Genomic DNA, 16,997 nt, shown 5'->3' on the forward strand with positions numbered 1-16,997 from the left:
CCACTCGCCGTCCATAAGTCGTTGCGGAATACTTTATAAGATGCCAAGGAGGGAAGACACAACAGAATAAGATGGGTTCTGAATGCAATGTCCAACACAAGCATGTCCCAAGGGTCATTAAGTGATTGTAACCATCAAAAGGGGCGACAATATAAAAAATAAAAATTCCGGTATAATTGATGGCAACAAGAACGAATATTTCATAAAATCGCTCATCATACTAAATGCTAACATTACAGATGCAAAAGCCTAAAAGGAAAGAGCATTACAACTGAGTCAAAGACACCACGGCTAACCATATAATACAACACTCCGCTGAAATATATATAGATCACTAAACAAACTACCAAATGAGAAAGAAAATGGACAGCAACAATCAAGATTAAAAAATAAGCCCAAACTTCTAAAGCATGCTCTACAGTACCCATTAATATCAAATTCGCCTGCGGTTATCTATCCTTGGTTTCTTAGATGCAGCAGCAGCATTGGAATTATCACCACCGGATTGTATCTGGTATTTTTAAAGAAATAAACTTTTAGGTTATCTGCATAATTGTTGTACGCCAAATGATAGACTGCAAGGATAGTCTTACCTTATCAAGCTTGTCTCTGACTAGCATTACAGTTGCGTTCATTGACTCGGATGGAAAATAATCCTACAAAGAAAAAGTATTTTATCCATATATTGGTAAAGTAGCATTAAACTTAAGGAAAGGAAACCACAAGCCACAAAACGAAGAGGAGAAAACTGCTATAGTGGCGGGCTACATAAACAGGTTGCATTGAATATTTGAATGGCAGGATATCCACATAAGCTACAGGTTTTGCGCTTGCTGGGTATTTTGCTTAAGTGAGCTAGTGCACGGATGTGTTCTAGTATTAACATATCTTAGTTGATTCATTAGCATTATATAGTATCCTGTAAATATGTCCAAAATTTCTCAACAAATGGTTTACGGCTAATCAGATTAAACTGTCATTTTACTACATACCTTATTGGAGGGCACATGACTGAAACGAGGATCTTCGATATGAGAAGCATGAATTGTCTTCACATATTCCCTGAATATGAATAAGATGAACCTGGTCAAGTTATGTTGAAAGGAATAAAATTGCACCAAATTCGTAACTTCCGTAATTTCAGAAAAAAGGGTATGGCAAACCCTGGGTACTACCAACGTGTGAAATGCTAACCTCTTATTGGAGTTCATCTGATGGTGTGAATTCCAACCAGATGATCCCTGAGCTAGAGAATACTGAGATGTCCCTTCAGGTCTGCCAGCAGATGCTGAAAATGCAAGCAAATACCTCAATCCAAGTACCAGGGTAAATAAATTAGCAATGCTCGTAATACTCGAAAATACTGGTTACGTGTTTTTGTCATATTAAATGCAAAGCTGCAAAGAAAGACCAAAACGTTAACTGTGAACCACACATTTTATTCGGCCAAGGACTTCATTTCTCCTAACTTCCAGTTTCTCCTTGGTATCCAAAAGATTCTCAAAATGAGGCGCATAGGACACCTGCAACCGGTTGCCAAGAAATACGGACTCATCAAGCTTCCTCTTTGCAAACCTGCAGCATCAAAGCACCAGCACCTCAATTTATATGAAATCCACTAATTCTGGATTTTACTGTGAGAAAAGATGCCAGAAGTTGGCAGCCGATCGGCTTGAGCTTCAATGCTAGCAACTGCACTACAAGAATTACAGTTCCAAATTTGGTAACCCCAACTTCCAATGGATATAATCGATGTTATTTGCCAAAAAAGAAGTCTGCTAAATTGACTTTTGTGTTCCAATAAGCAACCTCTTGAAGTCCGGTGACAATAAGCTTAATATTTTGTCCTGGCTTTAACAATAAGAATCATAGATTAGCCAACAGGCCACATGCTATATATCCTTCAACCATTTCATATAGCATGCAACAGTCAAAGTTGGTGCGACATCGAAAACACGAGACAAGTTGGTTCACGCACCCAATCTTACAGTTCAATCAATATCTGAACTATACTTGATGAACGCATGAACATCATGGTGGACTATAGCAGGCACTACTTGATCAACACACTAGTGCAAAATTCGGATGGGTAGAGATGCGCGTGTATTGTTAATCACCTCGCGTTGCTGACCTGTGAGAACTTGATGAAGAAAACATCGGTGTAGGGTTCACAATCCTCGGCATCCATGGGCTTACACCTGAACCCAAGGGGAATCAACCAACCAATACGATACGACAGCAGGGAGGGAGGGAGGAGAAGAGGTGACTGACTCCTCGACTGAGCCGTACGTCCCGAAGAGATTGGCGAGTTCGTCACCGCATCCGAGAGACGGCACGTTGCGCACGACCAGGTACCTGCGGAAACCAACCGCCAGCAAGGGCACTTGTGTGAAGAGGAACTCCAATCACAGAATCGGGTGACGCAGAGGAGGAGGAGAGGTAGGTAGGGTCAGGGGTGGTCGGTACTACTTGGACTCGTCGCAGACGGTGTAGACGCGCACGGCGGCCGGCTCGTCGCGGTCGCGCGGCATCCCTCCGGGCCCTCGATGAACGGAGAGGCGGGAACCGGGTGGCCGAGGGGCGCCTCCGGCTGCAGCCGCCCGACCACCTGGGGTGCGTTGGGGGAGGCGTGCGGGCTGGGTGGCGCAGCTGGAGATGGAGGAGTCGGGCGGCCGGACACGGAGGGAGGGAGCTAGGGCGGAGGGCGTTTGCCACCCCACCCCTACTTTCCTATGTAAATTTGCAAAGAAGGGTTGACGAGAGGTTCAAGCTCAACCGGTTTGCGCAAAATTTGTAAATCCAAATCGGGATAATTAAAAAAAATTACAAAAATACTATTAAAATTGTCATTCGAGTGACATCCTTGCAAAAAATAAAAAATCATAGAGTTATTTGCAAATACCCAATCAAATAAATTTGTTTGTGAGTTACAACAAAAACATAAATATTAAACGTGATTACATCAAATACAGACTCATATAAAGATATAGATATGTCATAAGAGTGATGTCATATTTTAATTTTAGACGAGATCTGAAAATAGAAAAGATTATCTACTAATTTTCTCTAAATTTTTAGTTATATATCCGTAACAGGTAACGATGAAAAAACTAGGATGAATAGTAAGAATGAATAAAATATTTAAATTTTAGAGTTTATATTAGATGTGAGGAGAGTAAGGCTTAGTGGCGCAGGAACCGACTTAGATAGTAGAGATTTGCCGAGTTCACTTTGAATGCCGTGCGAATCCGTGTGTAATGGGAGATGAATGAAGAATTATTGTCAAACTGAGCAACATGGGTTCATTCAGTAATGTGTATGAATCAGCAACACATTTGTTATTTGTACCGTTCGATTTGCAACAGGAGTAGTGTGCTTGGTTGCAAGTAAGGATTGATTTCACATCACCGGACAAAGAAACATTCATCTGTCACTAACATTTCAATGAACGCTGCTGCTTCTGCATCATCAGGCAGCAGCACACATTTACAGGCCTGCGAGAGTGACAAAACTTATTGTTTTCCCCTTCTTCCAAAACGATGTGGGTAATCGACATGGAACTTCTCTTCCTTCACAAAAAATAGATAAAATGGTTCCTCCGAACAAACTGGAGCGGCACTCAGATAGGGACACCGTAATTCACGATCTTCGACAGCGCTAAGTTAAGCACTCGCTTCTCCTTCTTAACCTGAGAAGCTAAGCCAGATATCTGCAAAGAAAAAATCAATCTATGCTATGAGTTCTGAAAATAACTAATCACTCAGTACATGAGATGTAATAAGTGGTCACCAATAGACAGTGAAATGCAAATTGCTACAAATATTGAGAAGTGTTTTTTTTTTTTTTTTTTTCTGAAACCAAAGCCCCAAAGGAATTGTTGGATAGTCAATGCAATTTCTGCTGCAACAAACAGCTCATGTAGATGGAGATAACAAAGATGACCCCAAAAAATAGATGTGATCCTCTATATAAGAGATTCTGAGAGGTCAAACAATAACAAACAGCCCATATATATACAAAGGCTACAGTATTTAAGAAATACATTCTTACACACATAATATCCATGCCAGGAGCAAGTAGTAAGACTGCCGAGAAAGTAAGGCTTCAATTTAATTCCATATTTAGAATATAGATTCAGCAGACATACATGTCATTACAGAAATCTAATTGGCTAGAAGTCTCTGATCAATTCCAATAAACATCACCATGTTCAAAGATACAGGTAGGTTTACTAACCTCCGATCGAAATTCAGATGCATGCGCTCTGGGAAGCTGATCAAGAATGCCCTTGAGACCTAATAAGATAAAAATCATCACATGAAAATTCAAGATAAGATGATCTCCATACTAGAAGTCAAATGTCACAAAACAAAACAGTAATATCTAGAGGAATTTTTACACACCTACTGCTTGTTTTTCAATATCACTAATCTGGTTCAACTCATGTTGAATGGTACGCCCTTCTTCCCTGATAAAGCAGATAGCAATTCCCATGCTATATTAGAGCAACAGGAAAGCAAAGAAATGATAAAAGAGTTGTGCGTGTGCACGCGCACGCATGTGTGTGTGTGAGAGAGATGCCTGAGTGTATTCCATCCTTTCTGAAATCTCTTTTCTGCAGTTGCTGCTCTATCCTGGATTCCATTTGCAACAAATCAACCATGAATAGCATCAGAAGTTAAGTAGATAAGTCGACAACAAACGGTTCAATTCTCTTGGAAATTAAATAAATTACCATCAGTTTTTGGCTTTCATTGGACACAAGATTGACAGTTTGCCGCATGTGATTCACTTCTGCTTGAATCCCAGAAAGTAGGGTCTACAATATCAATATGGAAACTTGTGTTAGACAATCAATCTATTTTCTTGTCATTTCTAAGAAAAATCAACCCTGCAAGCATCATATTTTATTTTATTTTTTAAGTGTGCGATATGAACTTCATGAATTGTGTTTAAATGTGTACTAAAACATAAGGAAATTGTATCAGAGCATTGGCATGTCAATGATAAAGTGCACAGTCATACAGGTGTGTAGCTAGTCACCTAGCAAGGAGATGGCAACTTCTAAGCAAGATGGTGAATGTAACTTTCGAGGGAATGAAACTGTCAAGAAGTAGCAAAAAGTATGTTCTACTCAAACTGGCATATAGCGCTTACCTCCTTGCTTACAAACATGCGTCGCACTCGTTGGATTAAGTAGCTCCTTGGCCCTGCAAGGATTCATTTATAATCAAATTTAATAATAGAAAAGGCCCAATTTTTCAACCTTCTTGGAATAATCATGGAACAAACCTCCACTGAATCAACAAATTAACAACCTTCGAGTTTTGAGCCATGAAATGCTAGGCAGCTAAGTATAGGATGGATATTTGAACTGAATTTCACAACTGCTTTAATAGATTCCACCGAGATCCAAATTTTCAGAATAATGTGTTCACACTGGAAAAAATATTTACCAGATATTCTTAGCAGATGCAACACATTGACTCACCGAGGTCTCAGGAATATCAATAAACTCTAAGGAGCATACAAAGGAATCGATTCTAGATTTTCAAAAGCCCATTTAAGTTACAGAAAATGATTTGGTTTAGAATGTGGCACTAATGACTGTAATGTTCCTCAAGCAAATAGCGAATAACTTTGTGCATAACACAAGAACCAATGAAAGTCCAATGCAAATAGCTGAAACTCATCCAACATAGCACTACAAAGCCAAAAAAAAAAGGGAAACGGCATTACTTTTGAATAGCACAATCCCTGCAAGGGTCGCGGAGCCTACAGCAATGCCTGGATCAGTTATCGCCATGATGACACCCTCTGCAACCAGTAACTAAACATTCAATGCTTGAAAGAAAATCGAAAGAAAAGCGTAATTTCACCAACAAAGAAGAACACCATCCACGAGCCATTAAATTAAAATCCATAAGTATCCGATCTTTGCGCGGCAAAATACCGAGACATGGCACCTTTGATCTTGCCAAACACCATCTGCTCATGAGCGGAGTACTCCTTCTTTACCCATTCCAACTCCTCCTACGAATAGGATAGGAAAAGGTTTGAGCTTTACCTAATTGTGCCTAGATCGAAGCGTGGGGAATGGGCCAAGAGAGCGTCACCTTCGCGACAAGGGTGAGGTCGGACGCGGCCGCGTAGGCGGAGAACGCGGCCGTGGAAGAAGCAGAAGCCGCCGCGGAGGCAGATGAGGTGGCTAAGGTGGTGGCGGCGCCTAGGGCAGCCTTGGCGGCGTCGGCCTTCTCGGTGCCGAAGGTCTCGGCCCAGCGGGTGAAGTCCACGACTGCGGCTGCAGCGGAGGAGGCAGAGGAGGCGACCATGGAGGAGATGGAGCCGCTCTCCGGCTGCGCTGGCGGTGGGGGCGGCGGCGCCGAGTCGCCGGAGCTGGTGGGCGCGTCGGTCATGGTGGGGGTGGTGCGGGTTTGTGCGTCCGATCCAATGGTCCAAAATCTACGAGGAAATTAGAAAGGTTGGCGTATTACAAAAAATACGTATCCTGGCTTTGTATACGTAGTCAGCGTGGAAAACGATATGAAAACGAAAACGCACTTCTCGTTCATGTACACAGCACAGTAGTTAGTTACACACGGCTTCGCACATATTTGATATTTGCTCTGAAAAAGGTAACAGTGCTAGTCAACCATTATCTTCATCCTCTTGTGCCTGCACGGAGTTAGGGCTTGAGCTAGGGTTTGGTTTCATTAGACATAGGATCGTCGTGCTAAAGGGTGCGGTTGAAAGATGTGATTATTATTTGTCGATAGCAAAATATATGTTATGATTTTGTTAATCTATCTTTAATTTTTAATAGATATTATGGGAGTACGTGTATACGATGGTATGATTGTGTGCTTATGTCTATGAGTTATATTGGTGCTTCTAAAAAGATGTGGAATTGTCTAAAAAATACTTCATCCCGTATTCCTACGAAAAAATCTTGATTTTTCATAAATGTATTGCTGGGCACAATTATATGACATATCGTGTCATTGTACAAAACATCACCTTTTACTCCGAACAATTTGAAGGTTATTTGGTTGGAATTCCTTACAAAATTTGGTCCAAATGCAACTGTTTTTTGTTCCCAAAATGCAGCCCGTTTAAGTTATTGTCTTTCCTTTAACAGTCAGTTCTTGGGCAAGCAATTTGATGATTGAACCCCCGACCATAGTTTCAGGAATATCTTTGGCATTTCGCGTTACATCAACAGATTTTTCACGATTTCGTGAAGCATGGACTAGGCAATAGAGAGAACCTCACTTGAAATTCAAAATCTCTGCAACTACACCATCTGAGAGCATAACTTTGTGCTGTATTTGGATTACACAAAATCGTACTAGCACACTAAATTACTACTACAAAAATAGGTAACATAGTGAAGCATCAGTAATGCTATTTAGGTCTTAACTCTTCTTCCTCCTCCGTCAACTCCTGATACCGATACCATTGCGATGCTGTTTTACCAACGGGCAATGGAGAAGAACAAAGATTTCAACTGGTTTGGGTACATGTACCGTCAAATGCAGCTCACCGTTGTCATATTCTCCATCAACGTTGTCGTCGGGGTTGGTTGATGGCACACCTGATGGTTCAACCGAAATCCACCCGAGCCCGGAGATCGCAATGTCACAAGCAGGTCTGCATAAGAAAGATAATTCTAAATTAAGCCTTTAACTCTTTATGCATAAGAAAGCAATTGTTTCTATTTTTTTTTTTTATCCAGAGCCTTGAGAAGATACACCCCCCCCCCCCATCTTCACTGTGAAACAGGAAAGCTAAGCTACCAATAAACTACTGACGTCGCACTGACCATAAAATGAATGTTGGGTGAAGCGATGACTTCGCTATTAGTTGCAAACATTACCTATCACTTTCTTGGTATTTTATCTTCAACTCACGAACACCCTGAAGACCCGCCCATCCTTCAGCTCTCCTTTCCGGTTGGGGGAGTCAATGTAACCCCAACTTCACTCTGGAAAGTGAAAAGAACAGGGTAAAAAAAAATGGAAAGCACGCATTGTTTCAGATGAGCAGGGCTTACAAAAAAAAAACTATGAGAAAGAGCTTCAATTCGATACATGAATAAAAATTTCATGTAAGCACCCAAATGAAAAGGCAGTGCAGAAATGTAAATACATTTTTTCAAGAACAAAGTTAAATACATGAGTTCCACAGAATATTGTAAAGCACAATTCAGAACAGTGCGGAGGAGAATGGGAGAAAGAGGTGAAGCCTCTCTCTCTTTCTAAGTAGAAGAAAAATTAACTGGTGGTACAATAAACTGTTACCAATTAGCATATGCATACAACAACATCAAAGACTTTGTCCCAAGCAAGTTGTATAGGCTAGAGATAAAACCTACAAGATCCAACTAAAAAGATGATAAGAAAAAATGATGATAACAAATGTTTCAGTAATAGTAAAAATAAAGTAATAACGGTATAAGGAGATTGAAGTATAAATTATAGTTTTGGCACGTGGATTGTCAACTTCCACACGCTTTTATCTGTAGATAGTTCTTTAGGAGATATTCAATTCCTTCAAGTATCTCTTTACAGACTCCTCCGCTGTTAGGTTTGGTCGACCCCTGCATCTCCTCACATTATCAACGCGCCCAAGTTAGATATGTCTAAACCATCTCAACCGATGTTGGATAAACTTTTCTTCAATTAGCGCTACCCGTACTCTATCACGTATATCATCATTTCAGATCTAATTATTTCTTGTATGGTCACAAATCCATTGAAACATACACATCTTTGCTACACTTAACTGTTGGACATATCGTCTTTTAATTGGCCAACATTCGGCATCATACAGTATTACGGGTCAAATCGTCATCCTGTAGAACTTACCTTTCAACTTTTGTGGTACCCTCTTGTTACATAGGATGCCAGAAACTTGGCACCATTTCATCTATCCGACTTTAATTTTGTGACTAACATCTCTATCGATATCACCATCCCTCTATAGCATCGATATCAAATATCGAAAGATATCTTTCTTAGGAACCACCTCTCCACCGAGATTAACATCTTCCCCCTCATGCCTAGTATCATCGAAATCGCACTTCATATACTTGGTTTTGGTCCTACTAAGTCTAAAACCTTTTGATTTTAAAGTATATTTCCACAACTCCAATTTCCTATTAGCCCCTATCATACTCTTGTTAACTAGCATCACATCGTCAGCAAATAGCATACACCAAGGGAGATCTCCCTGAATGTCCCTTGTGACCATATCTATCACCAAAGCAAATAAATAAGGACTCAAAGCTAATCCTTGATGTAGTCCTATTTTAAGCAGAAAGTCACAACATTATTGCACATATCCTTGATGAGGGCAATGTACTTTGTTGAGACTTTATGTTTCTCCAAGGCCCATCACATGACATTTCTCTGTATTTTGTTGTAAGCTTTCTACAAATCAATGAATACCATATGCAGGTCCTTCTTTTGTTCTCTATATCTCTCCATAAGTTGCCTTATCAAGAAAATTCGCTTCCATGATTGACCTCCCAGGCATGAAACCAAATTAGTTTTTGGTAATGCCCGTCATTCTTCTTAGGCAATGCTTAATAACTCTCTCTCATAGCTTCATTGTATGCCTAATCAACTTGATTCCATGGTAATTAGTACAACTTTGAATATCTCCCTTATTCTTGAAGATCGGTACTAATATACTTCTCCATTCATCGGGTATCTTTTTTCACCGAAAAATTAAATTGAAGAGCTTAGTTAGCCATATTATTGCTATATCTCCAAGACATCTCCACGCCTCAATGAGGATACTATCAGGGCCTATCGCCTCGCCTCCTTTCATCCTTTTTAAAGCCTTTTGACCTCAGCTCCACGAATCCTTCGTACAAATCTCCTGTTAGTGTCATCAAAAGATTCGTCCAACTCAATGGTAGAGCTCTCGCTCTCTCTGCTAAACAATTCGTCGAAGTACTCTCGCAATATGGTGTTGATCTCATCGTCTCTCACCAGAAGTCGATCGGTCCCATCCTTGATGCATTCGACTTGGTTGACATCCCTCGTCTTCCTTTAACAGATCTTAGCCATCTTGTAGACTTCATTTTCTCCTCCCTTTGTGATCAACCGCTGATAAAGGTCCTCATAAGCCCGACCTCTTGCTTCGCTCATAGCTCGCTTTGCGGTCTTCTTCGCCATTTTGTACTTCTCTATGTTGTCCGCACTCCTGTCAAGGTGTAAGCATCTGAAATATTCTTTCTTCTCCTTGATAGCCTTATGAACATCCTCATTCCACCACCAAGTATCTTTAGCTTCGCACCTACTTCCTTTTGTTACCCAAACACCTTTGAAGCCACATTCCTAATGCAAGTTACCATCTTCATCCACATGTCGTTTGCATTCTCTCCTTCCTTCCAAGGGCCCTCGTTAATAACCCTCTCCTTAAAGTTATGTTCCGCCTCTCCTTTGAGCTTCCACCACTTCGTTCTTGCGATTTTGGTGCTCTTGTCCCGTCGAACATGTGCGGAAGTGAAAGTCAGCCACCACGAGCTTATGCTGAGGGACAACACTCTACAGGTACCACCTTACAATCTAAACAAGCATGTCTATCCTCTCTTCTTGCAAGGACAAAATCAATCTGACTAAAGTGGTGGCCAGTACTAAAGGTCACTAAATGAGATTGTCTCTTTCGAAAGAAGATGTTAGTTATTATCAAGTCGTAGGCCACAACAAAGTTCAAGACATCCCTTCCCTCTCGGTTCCTACCTCCAAACCCAAAGCCCCCGTTCACCAGATCAAACCCTACATTAGATATAGCTACATGGCCATTAAAGTCTCCTCCTATGAAGAGCTTCTCGCTAATAAGCACAATACTAATCACGTCATCCAGGTCTTCCCAGAATTGCTTCTTGACACTCTCATTGTGACCTACTTGGGGGGCATACGCGCTAATAACGTTCAAAACCAAATCCTCAACAACTAGCTTAACAAGGATAATCCTATCTCTGTGCCTCTTGACGTCCACCACTCCGTTCTTAAGGCTCTTGAAGCCGGTATTCTCCACCTCCTTCCCCTTTTGTCCCTTCCATTTAGTTTCCTGGACGCGTAGAATATTTACACGTCTCCTAACCGTTGTATCAACTAACTCTCGCAACTTACCTGTTAGGGACCCCACGTTCCAACTACCTAAACGGATTCTACTTGGCTTAGCTAGCTTCCTTACCCTTCGCACTCGTCGACAAATACGAAGACCCTTGCTCATTTTTCACTACACCCGGGCACCGATGTAGCGCGCCACTAAGGATGCGACAACCCGATCCTTGCCCACTTATCATCGTATCCATATCAAGATACAGCGCATCACCAAGGGGATAACGGCCTGGCCCTTGCCCATTTAACACCACACCCGGGTTCAGATATGGCGCGTCGCTAAGAGGGTTACATCCCAACAAATTTCTTTTGGGTTTCATCTCCATAAGAGTGGCTGAGTTTTTTACGTTAGCTCGCCAAGCATATCACAACCCTCCTTAACCTGAGCTTGGGACCGGCTATGTTGGTACAATATGCATACCTTGTGAAATTGATCTGCTTCTGTGATTGGGACCATATTAATCTTTAGCTTCTTGGTTCCATAGAATGTAAGTCGTGTGCGTGGAAGAGCCTAGGTCATCAATTGATTATCAGTTACAACTCACTATTGGGCAAGGGAGGATTAGACATGATCAACAAAAATCTCAAAAGTGAAGTTGAGTACATTTAGGTACCTTGACAATCTCAATACAGACTAGCCCAGCCCAGAATAATGAATTCCCACACAATTCAGCATCTGTTTCATTAGCCTGAACGTAACATCATGTTCTGGAGAAAAAGATTAGTGAGGAAGTTTTGAGAAAGTAACATGTGTTCCACAGAAAGAAATATACATACAGGAAAGCATGCCCCCCATAGACGACTTTGTGGTGCAAGAGAAGGCAGATCATCAGCGTGTATAACTGCTGCTTGCCTATGGTGAAGGTGAACACCAGGTGTATTGTACAATTTCTGTGCAAAGGTTCAAGGACATGTAAGTACACTCTAATTGGATCTCTATAAAATAGAAGATGCAATATATCAGGTTGTAAAATAGAGGGAACACATATGTTGGTGCATTTCATATCGAGCAGTATGCATGGACAGATTTAAATGTATTACATCAGATGCACCTTTAGAGGTACCAACACATCTATATTAAAAAAATCATATCTTAACTGAAAATCAAAACACTACGGAATCATACCCCGTATCTCTAGGGATGCAAGTTTTATACTTTTTGGGTCATTGGGTTGACCCAAAACTCAAAAAAATGAACTAAAGATTCACTCTCACCTAATTAAGTTAAGGAAAAAATGAACTAATGGTGACCCAAAACTACCCATTGGGTACCCACTTGCATCCCTACCCGCCTCCTAAAAATGCTACGATTTGAATAGGGCCAAGGGTTGTTCCAGGAACAGCAGACTGTATTGGCTTGTATTTTTGAGCTGCAGCTGCCACCGGATCCTTAAATGCCATTGTTCCTACAACAGCAGCAGTCTCCAACAATTAGTGTGGTAAAGAAAAGAGTGAGCACCCTTGTGTATATAGTAACAGCTGAAATAAGGGGTAGAAAACAATTGTCAAGATGGTGAGGGCATACTTAGTGAAGCACTGAGAAATGCAGATTTCCCAACATTTGCTGAACCCTGTAATGGAGTTTGGAGGAAAAAAAGATATAACTACAGTGTCCGACAAGCAGAAATATCACTCATATTCTTCAAAGTTCAATTGCCTGAATTATTATTCAATGATAATAATGAAAAATAAAAGAAACTAAACATGATTCTCATCCTACTGAAGATGCTAAAAACTGATACAGGACTGTGTATCTTCCCCAAGCGGATGAAAAATCAGTTTTGGATATACGTATATTGTTAGTAACAAAAAAAAAAAATCAGGACACCAAACAGAACATTGTCATCATTATGTGTATCACGCTATCAACAATGACCTGATACATGAATGCAGTTTGTTATTTTTCTCTAAATGGCAGGAATTGCATTGTGGAACAGCATTCGTCAAATAGGAAAATTACAATATAATGAGCATATAGCTCAACAGTTAACATTTCATGTAGAACACAAAAATGAAAGTGATGAATGCTTACCGGTATATATACGTCTCAGCCCTAATAAGAGAAGAAACATCAGTCAGGATTGTGAAACGTGGAACAAGGGGAAGTCAAGATCACGTATTTGTGCCAGGAAACTTCCGTTGAAGTCAACTATGTCAACCTGCAAGGAAGCTAAAATCAGTAACCAGAAAAGAGTACGGACAAGAAAATCAAGGATATCGTGATCCATTGAGTTTGACCGGACAAGTTGTTTACCAATTTCACTATCAATGCTTTCTCATGACGTAGGTATGATAGCTTCTCCCTGAGTTCTTCAGCGGAAACAAATTGCTTGCCCCCAGGATAACCACCATGAGCACCAACGGCAGTCACCATATGTCCATGGGAGAGCAACTTGCACCTTCCACATAGAACGGTTCTTAGTTGATGGTACCTCCTTTTCTGCTCACAGAAGAAATAAAATCAACTCATGCTATGGTTGAAGCTCAAGTAATCATTCAAGAATGCGGAAAAATATATGTAAACTTGTTTGATTCGTGCGTGAAAATTCCAAGTTAGTTCATAGTCTAAGGTGGCAAGTAAGGAAACAGAAACTGTAATGCAGCATTGGCAAGCACAGGTACAGATGAACCGTCGATCGATTACCAGGTGCTCAAAGATGTCATCTTTGATCATTTCACTCTCTTGCTTGTCGGAAATTCTCGATCGCGTTAATGGTATCGATCACCACTCGCAGTTTACACGAAACGGTAAGTAAGTTTTTTTTTAAGATAAAGGAATCTCGGAAACATCACTTTGGCTGCGTAATGAGACAAACACCGTGGTAGAGCCGCGATTTGTTACCAGGGCGTATGTCGCGGGGTCGACGTAGCCCGGTGCGGCCTCCTCCGCCGTCTGCAGCGGCGCGCCGGCTTCCGCGCGAGCGCCCGGCGCTTCTCCTTGCGGCGGCGGCGGCGCCTCTCGGCATCCTCCGGCGCTAGCACGCGCGCGGCGGCGAGCTGGCGGGCGCCCCGGGTGGGGCGCGGCGGGGCCCACGCCGTCGGGCAGCGGGGTGGCGCGCACGCGGGAATGGAGGAGGGGGCGGTGGGGGTTGGCGGCGAGCGGTGGAAGTGGAACCAGGGTTTTGGGGAAGGAGAGGAAGGGGAGGTGCGGCGAGGCCATCGACGGCGGAGGAGTTTGTGATGCACCTCTTCTGCAGGCCCGGCCTGGTGGGGGGGTGGAATGGACTTTCAGCCCAGCCCAACTTGCCATTGCTTCTGAGGGAGAGAGAGAGAGAGAGAGAGAGAGAGAGAGAGAGAGAGAGAGATTGCACTTGCAGTGGCCGGCGTCCGGCGAGGTAGCCGTCTGCATGCAATGCAAGCCACAGACAGACAGGTTCACCTGCAGGTTGCCTGTGCTGCGAAGATGGAGAAATAATACCATGTCTGGCCGGTCCGGTCCACCCATGGATCCTGAAATATCGGATCCGGCAGCCGTGCGCGTGCACAGGAGGACGTACAGAGCCACGCATGCCAGCCAGAGAACTGAAGATGACCCCAAGAGGAGGCCGCATGTCTCCAAGCAACCGGTTTACAACTTAAACTATAAGGCATGCTAGAGATAGGAGAAACCGATCCTCGGAGATAATGACCGAAAATTAACAAACTAATTCGCAATATAGGCTGATATTTCAATATTCTCCCTCAATCACAACTTATACCATCTCCAGCACTTTCCTTTCAGGTTCATAATCCCTTAACGACGAGATTTTCGTTCCCTTCAGCGCTCTAACGGTTTCACTTCACGGTTCCTGTCATGAAGGAATCATTCTCTACAGGACGGGATTCTTTCTCTTTTCCCTTCGCAATTTCACTTGAAGGGAAGCTGTTGGAGATGAGAGGAAATAAAGAGAATGAGAACGGGGAAGGAAATCGGGAAAGGAACAAAATGAAGGGAATATGATTGGAGATGGTCGAGATTGCATCGAAAGGCCTCTCGTTGCTGTGCAGTCAAAGGCTTTGTAAAACCATCAGCAATTTGATCTCCAGAAGATATAAGCCGAATGTTTAGTAGTTTCTTTGCCACTCATTCTCGAACAAAGTAATAATCAACTTTGATATGCTTTGTTCTTATATGAAACACCGAATTAGCTGACATATATGTATGTTGCACTGAGATTATCACACTAAAGACATGCAACTTTTGGTTGGGATACACCGAGCTCACCGAGAACACTCTGCACCCATATGATTTATGTTGTAGCATTGACAAGTGATTTATATTCTACTAGATCTAGATACGGTAACTTGTTTGCGAGCACTCAATGACACCAAATTGGATCCTAAGTATACTGCAAACCCTCATGTAGACATTAGATCATCTAGGTATCATGTTCAATTTGTATCAAAGAATGCGCTCACCGATGTGGAGTTAGATTTACTAATTTTAACACCAAAGCCATTACTTTGTACATATCTCAAAATCCTTTTGATAGTTGTCCAATGCAATGATGTTGGAGTATGTAAAAACTGGCATACTGTATTGACAGAGAAGATAATGTATGGATGTGAGTCGTATATTGCAAAGCACCAACAATAATTTTGTATCTTGTACAATCCTCATTACTCAAGGGTGTCCATTCAACAATTGAAAGTTTTTTCAAAGTCGACAATGGAGTATTCTCTGGTTTACAATTCTTCATGCCAACTCGACTTAGCAAATTCAATGTATAGTTTTCTCGAGATAGAACTATACCATCTGAAACCTTTTTTACCTCAATACCAAAAAATAATGAAGCTCACCTAGATCCTTTAGAGCAAACTCACACCTAAAATCTTGGAGTAGAGCTTCAACCGCATCATTAGATGAGCTTGCCACGATAATATCATCAACATAAATAAGGAGAAAGATCGTTACACATCTCTTACTATAAACAGGAATAACTCCATTTTACTCCTTCGAACTATCACATTTATCCGAATAACCCCCTGAATTTTTAAATCGTATATTTTGATCCCCCGAACTATCAATACCGTCCATTTTACCACAAGAGAGGCTTTTCTTTGTGGTTTTGATGACGTGGTGGCGGTTTCACCACGTGGCAGTCCTAGTCAGTGTGTCCAGTCAGCATGCTGACATCAGCGTTGCGCAGTAATTCGATTTTTCTTTAGAAAAATAATTCATAAAAATAGCATGAGTTCAAGAAATTCTTGAAAAAAGGTGGCTATAGCAAGTATAAGAAAGACAATTCCAAGAAAAGACAATCCAAGAGAGCTTGATATGAATGTGGTGAGATTGCACTTTATGACCGAGTGTCCTAACAAGAAGAAGAAAGCACAAAGAAGAGAAGAAGAGTAAGTCTTACAAAAATGAAAAGCGTAAGACCCACAAGAAGATCTATTCGGATCAAGATCACATGGGTGAGAAGTGGGACTCAAACAACTCTAACTCCGACTTCGATGATGAAAGGGTCACCATAATCACCATCCGCATCCCAAACCCAGAAGTCATAACTCTAGATAATTAAACATATCAAGAGCATGAGCCTCTGATACCAAATGTGAGGATCGGTGATGTCATAAGAGGGGATGAATTAGGATACTTAAAAATCTAAACCAAATTAGCTCAAAAACTTCACAAGATAAATGTATCTCAATTTATATCTAAATGTGCTTTAAGTTTATCTAGTGTGTTTACTCTACCACTCAAGAGGATTGCAACCTACTCTAACAAGTTAAATTGTAAGGATATAAATGCGCAAACGTAAATAAGGTAGAGAGACAAAATCGGCATAAGAGATTTTTATCCCGTGGTATCAATGGTATAAATTTCACCCCTAGTCCACATTGGAGCCTCACCAAAGATATGCTACTGGTTGACACCCA

At 41.5% G+C, this 16,997-nt stretch overlaps 2 protein-coding genes and 1 pseudogene across 2 annotated transcripts; all 3 read right to left on the reverse strand.

The window, feature by feature from the left end:
• Window positions 1-136: 136 nt before the first annotated feature.
• On the reverse strand, window positions 137-2,755 carry LOC133922871 (uncharacterized). The gene is made up of 8 exons (XM_062368396.1): window positions 2,470-2,755; window positions 2,272-2,355; window positions 2,118-2,198; window positions 1,436-1,575; window positions 1,195-1,288; window positions 993-1,062; window positions 594-656; window positions 137-511 (listed from the first exon to the last, which is right to left on the reverse strand). The coding sequence occupies exons 1-8, from the start codon at window positions 2,529-2,531 to the stop codon at window positions 434-436; spliced, it is 672 nt and encodes a 223-aa protein (XP_062224380.1). The 5' UTR covers window positions 2,532-2,755; the 3' UTR covers window positions 137-433.
• Window positions 2,756-3,376: 621 nt separating this feature from the next.
• On the reverse strand, window positions 3,377-6,469 carry LOC133922872 (uncharacterized). The gene is made up of 9 exons (XM_062368397.1): window positions 6,117-6,469; window positions 5,967-6,033; window positions 5,740-5,817; window positions 5,158-5,210; window positions 4,736-4,819; window positions 4,582-4,634; window positions 4,404-4,468; window positions 4,237-4,295; window positions 3,377-3,709 (listed from the first exon to the last, which is right to left on the reverse strand). The coding sequence occupies exons 1-9, from the start codon at window positions 6,414-6,416 to the stop codon at window positions 3,620-3,622; spliced, it is 849 nt and encodes a 282-aa protein (XP_062224381.1). The 5' UTR covers window positions 6,417-6,469; the 3' UTR covers window positions 3,377-3,619.
• A 788-nt stretch (window positions 6,470-7,257) lies between these two features.
• On the reverse strand, window positions 7,258-14,360 carry LOC133923278 (putative nitric oxide synthase; annotated as a pseudogene).
• Between the last annotated feature and the right edge of the window lie 2,637 nt (window positions 14,361-16,997).

The sequence above is a fragment of the Phragmites australis genome, chromosome 6 (genome assembly GCF_958298935.1).
Source record: "Phragmites australis chromosome 6, lpPhrAust1.1, whole genome shotgun sequence".
Lineage (NCBI taxonomy): Eukaryota > Viridiplantae > Streptophyta > Magnoliopsida > Poales > Poaceae > Phragmites > Phragmites australis.

Coding starts and splice junctions, on each gene's coding strand:
- LOC133922871 (XM_062368396.1), bottom strand. CDS start 2,531: ATGCCGCGCGACCGCGACGAGCCGGCCGCCGTGCGCGTCTACACCGTC. Junction 1,576..2,117: donor TCACAGGTCAGCAACGCGAG/GTGATTAACAAT, acceptor TTGATGCTGCAG/GTTTGCAAAGAGGAAGCTTG. Junction 1,289..1,435: donor AGTCCTTGGCCGAATAAAAT/GTGTGGTTCACA, acceptor TTGCATTTTCAG/CATCTGCTGGCAGACCTGAA.
- LOC133922872 (XM_062368397.1), bottom strand. CDS start 6,416: ATGACCGACGCGCCCACCAGCTCCGGCGACTCGGCGCCGCCGCCCCCA. Junction 4,820..5,157: donor GCATGTTTGTAAGCAAGGAG/GTAAGCGCTATA, acceptor TTGATATTGTAG/ACCCTACTTTCTGGGATTCA. Junction 3,710..4,236: donor CATCTGAATTTCGATCGGAG/GTTAGTAAACCT, acceptor TTTTCTTTGCAG/ATATCTGGCTTAGCTTCTCA.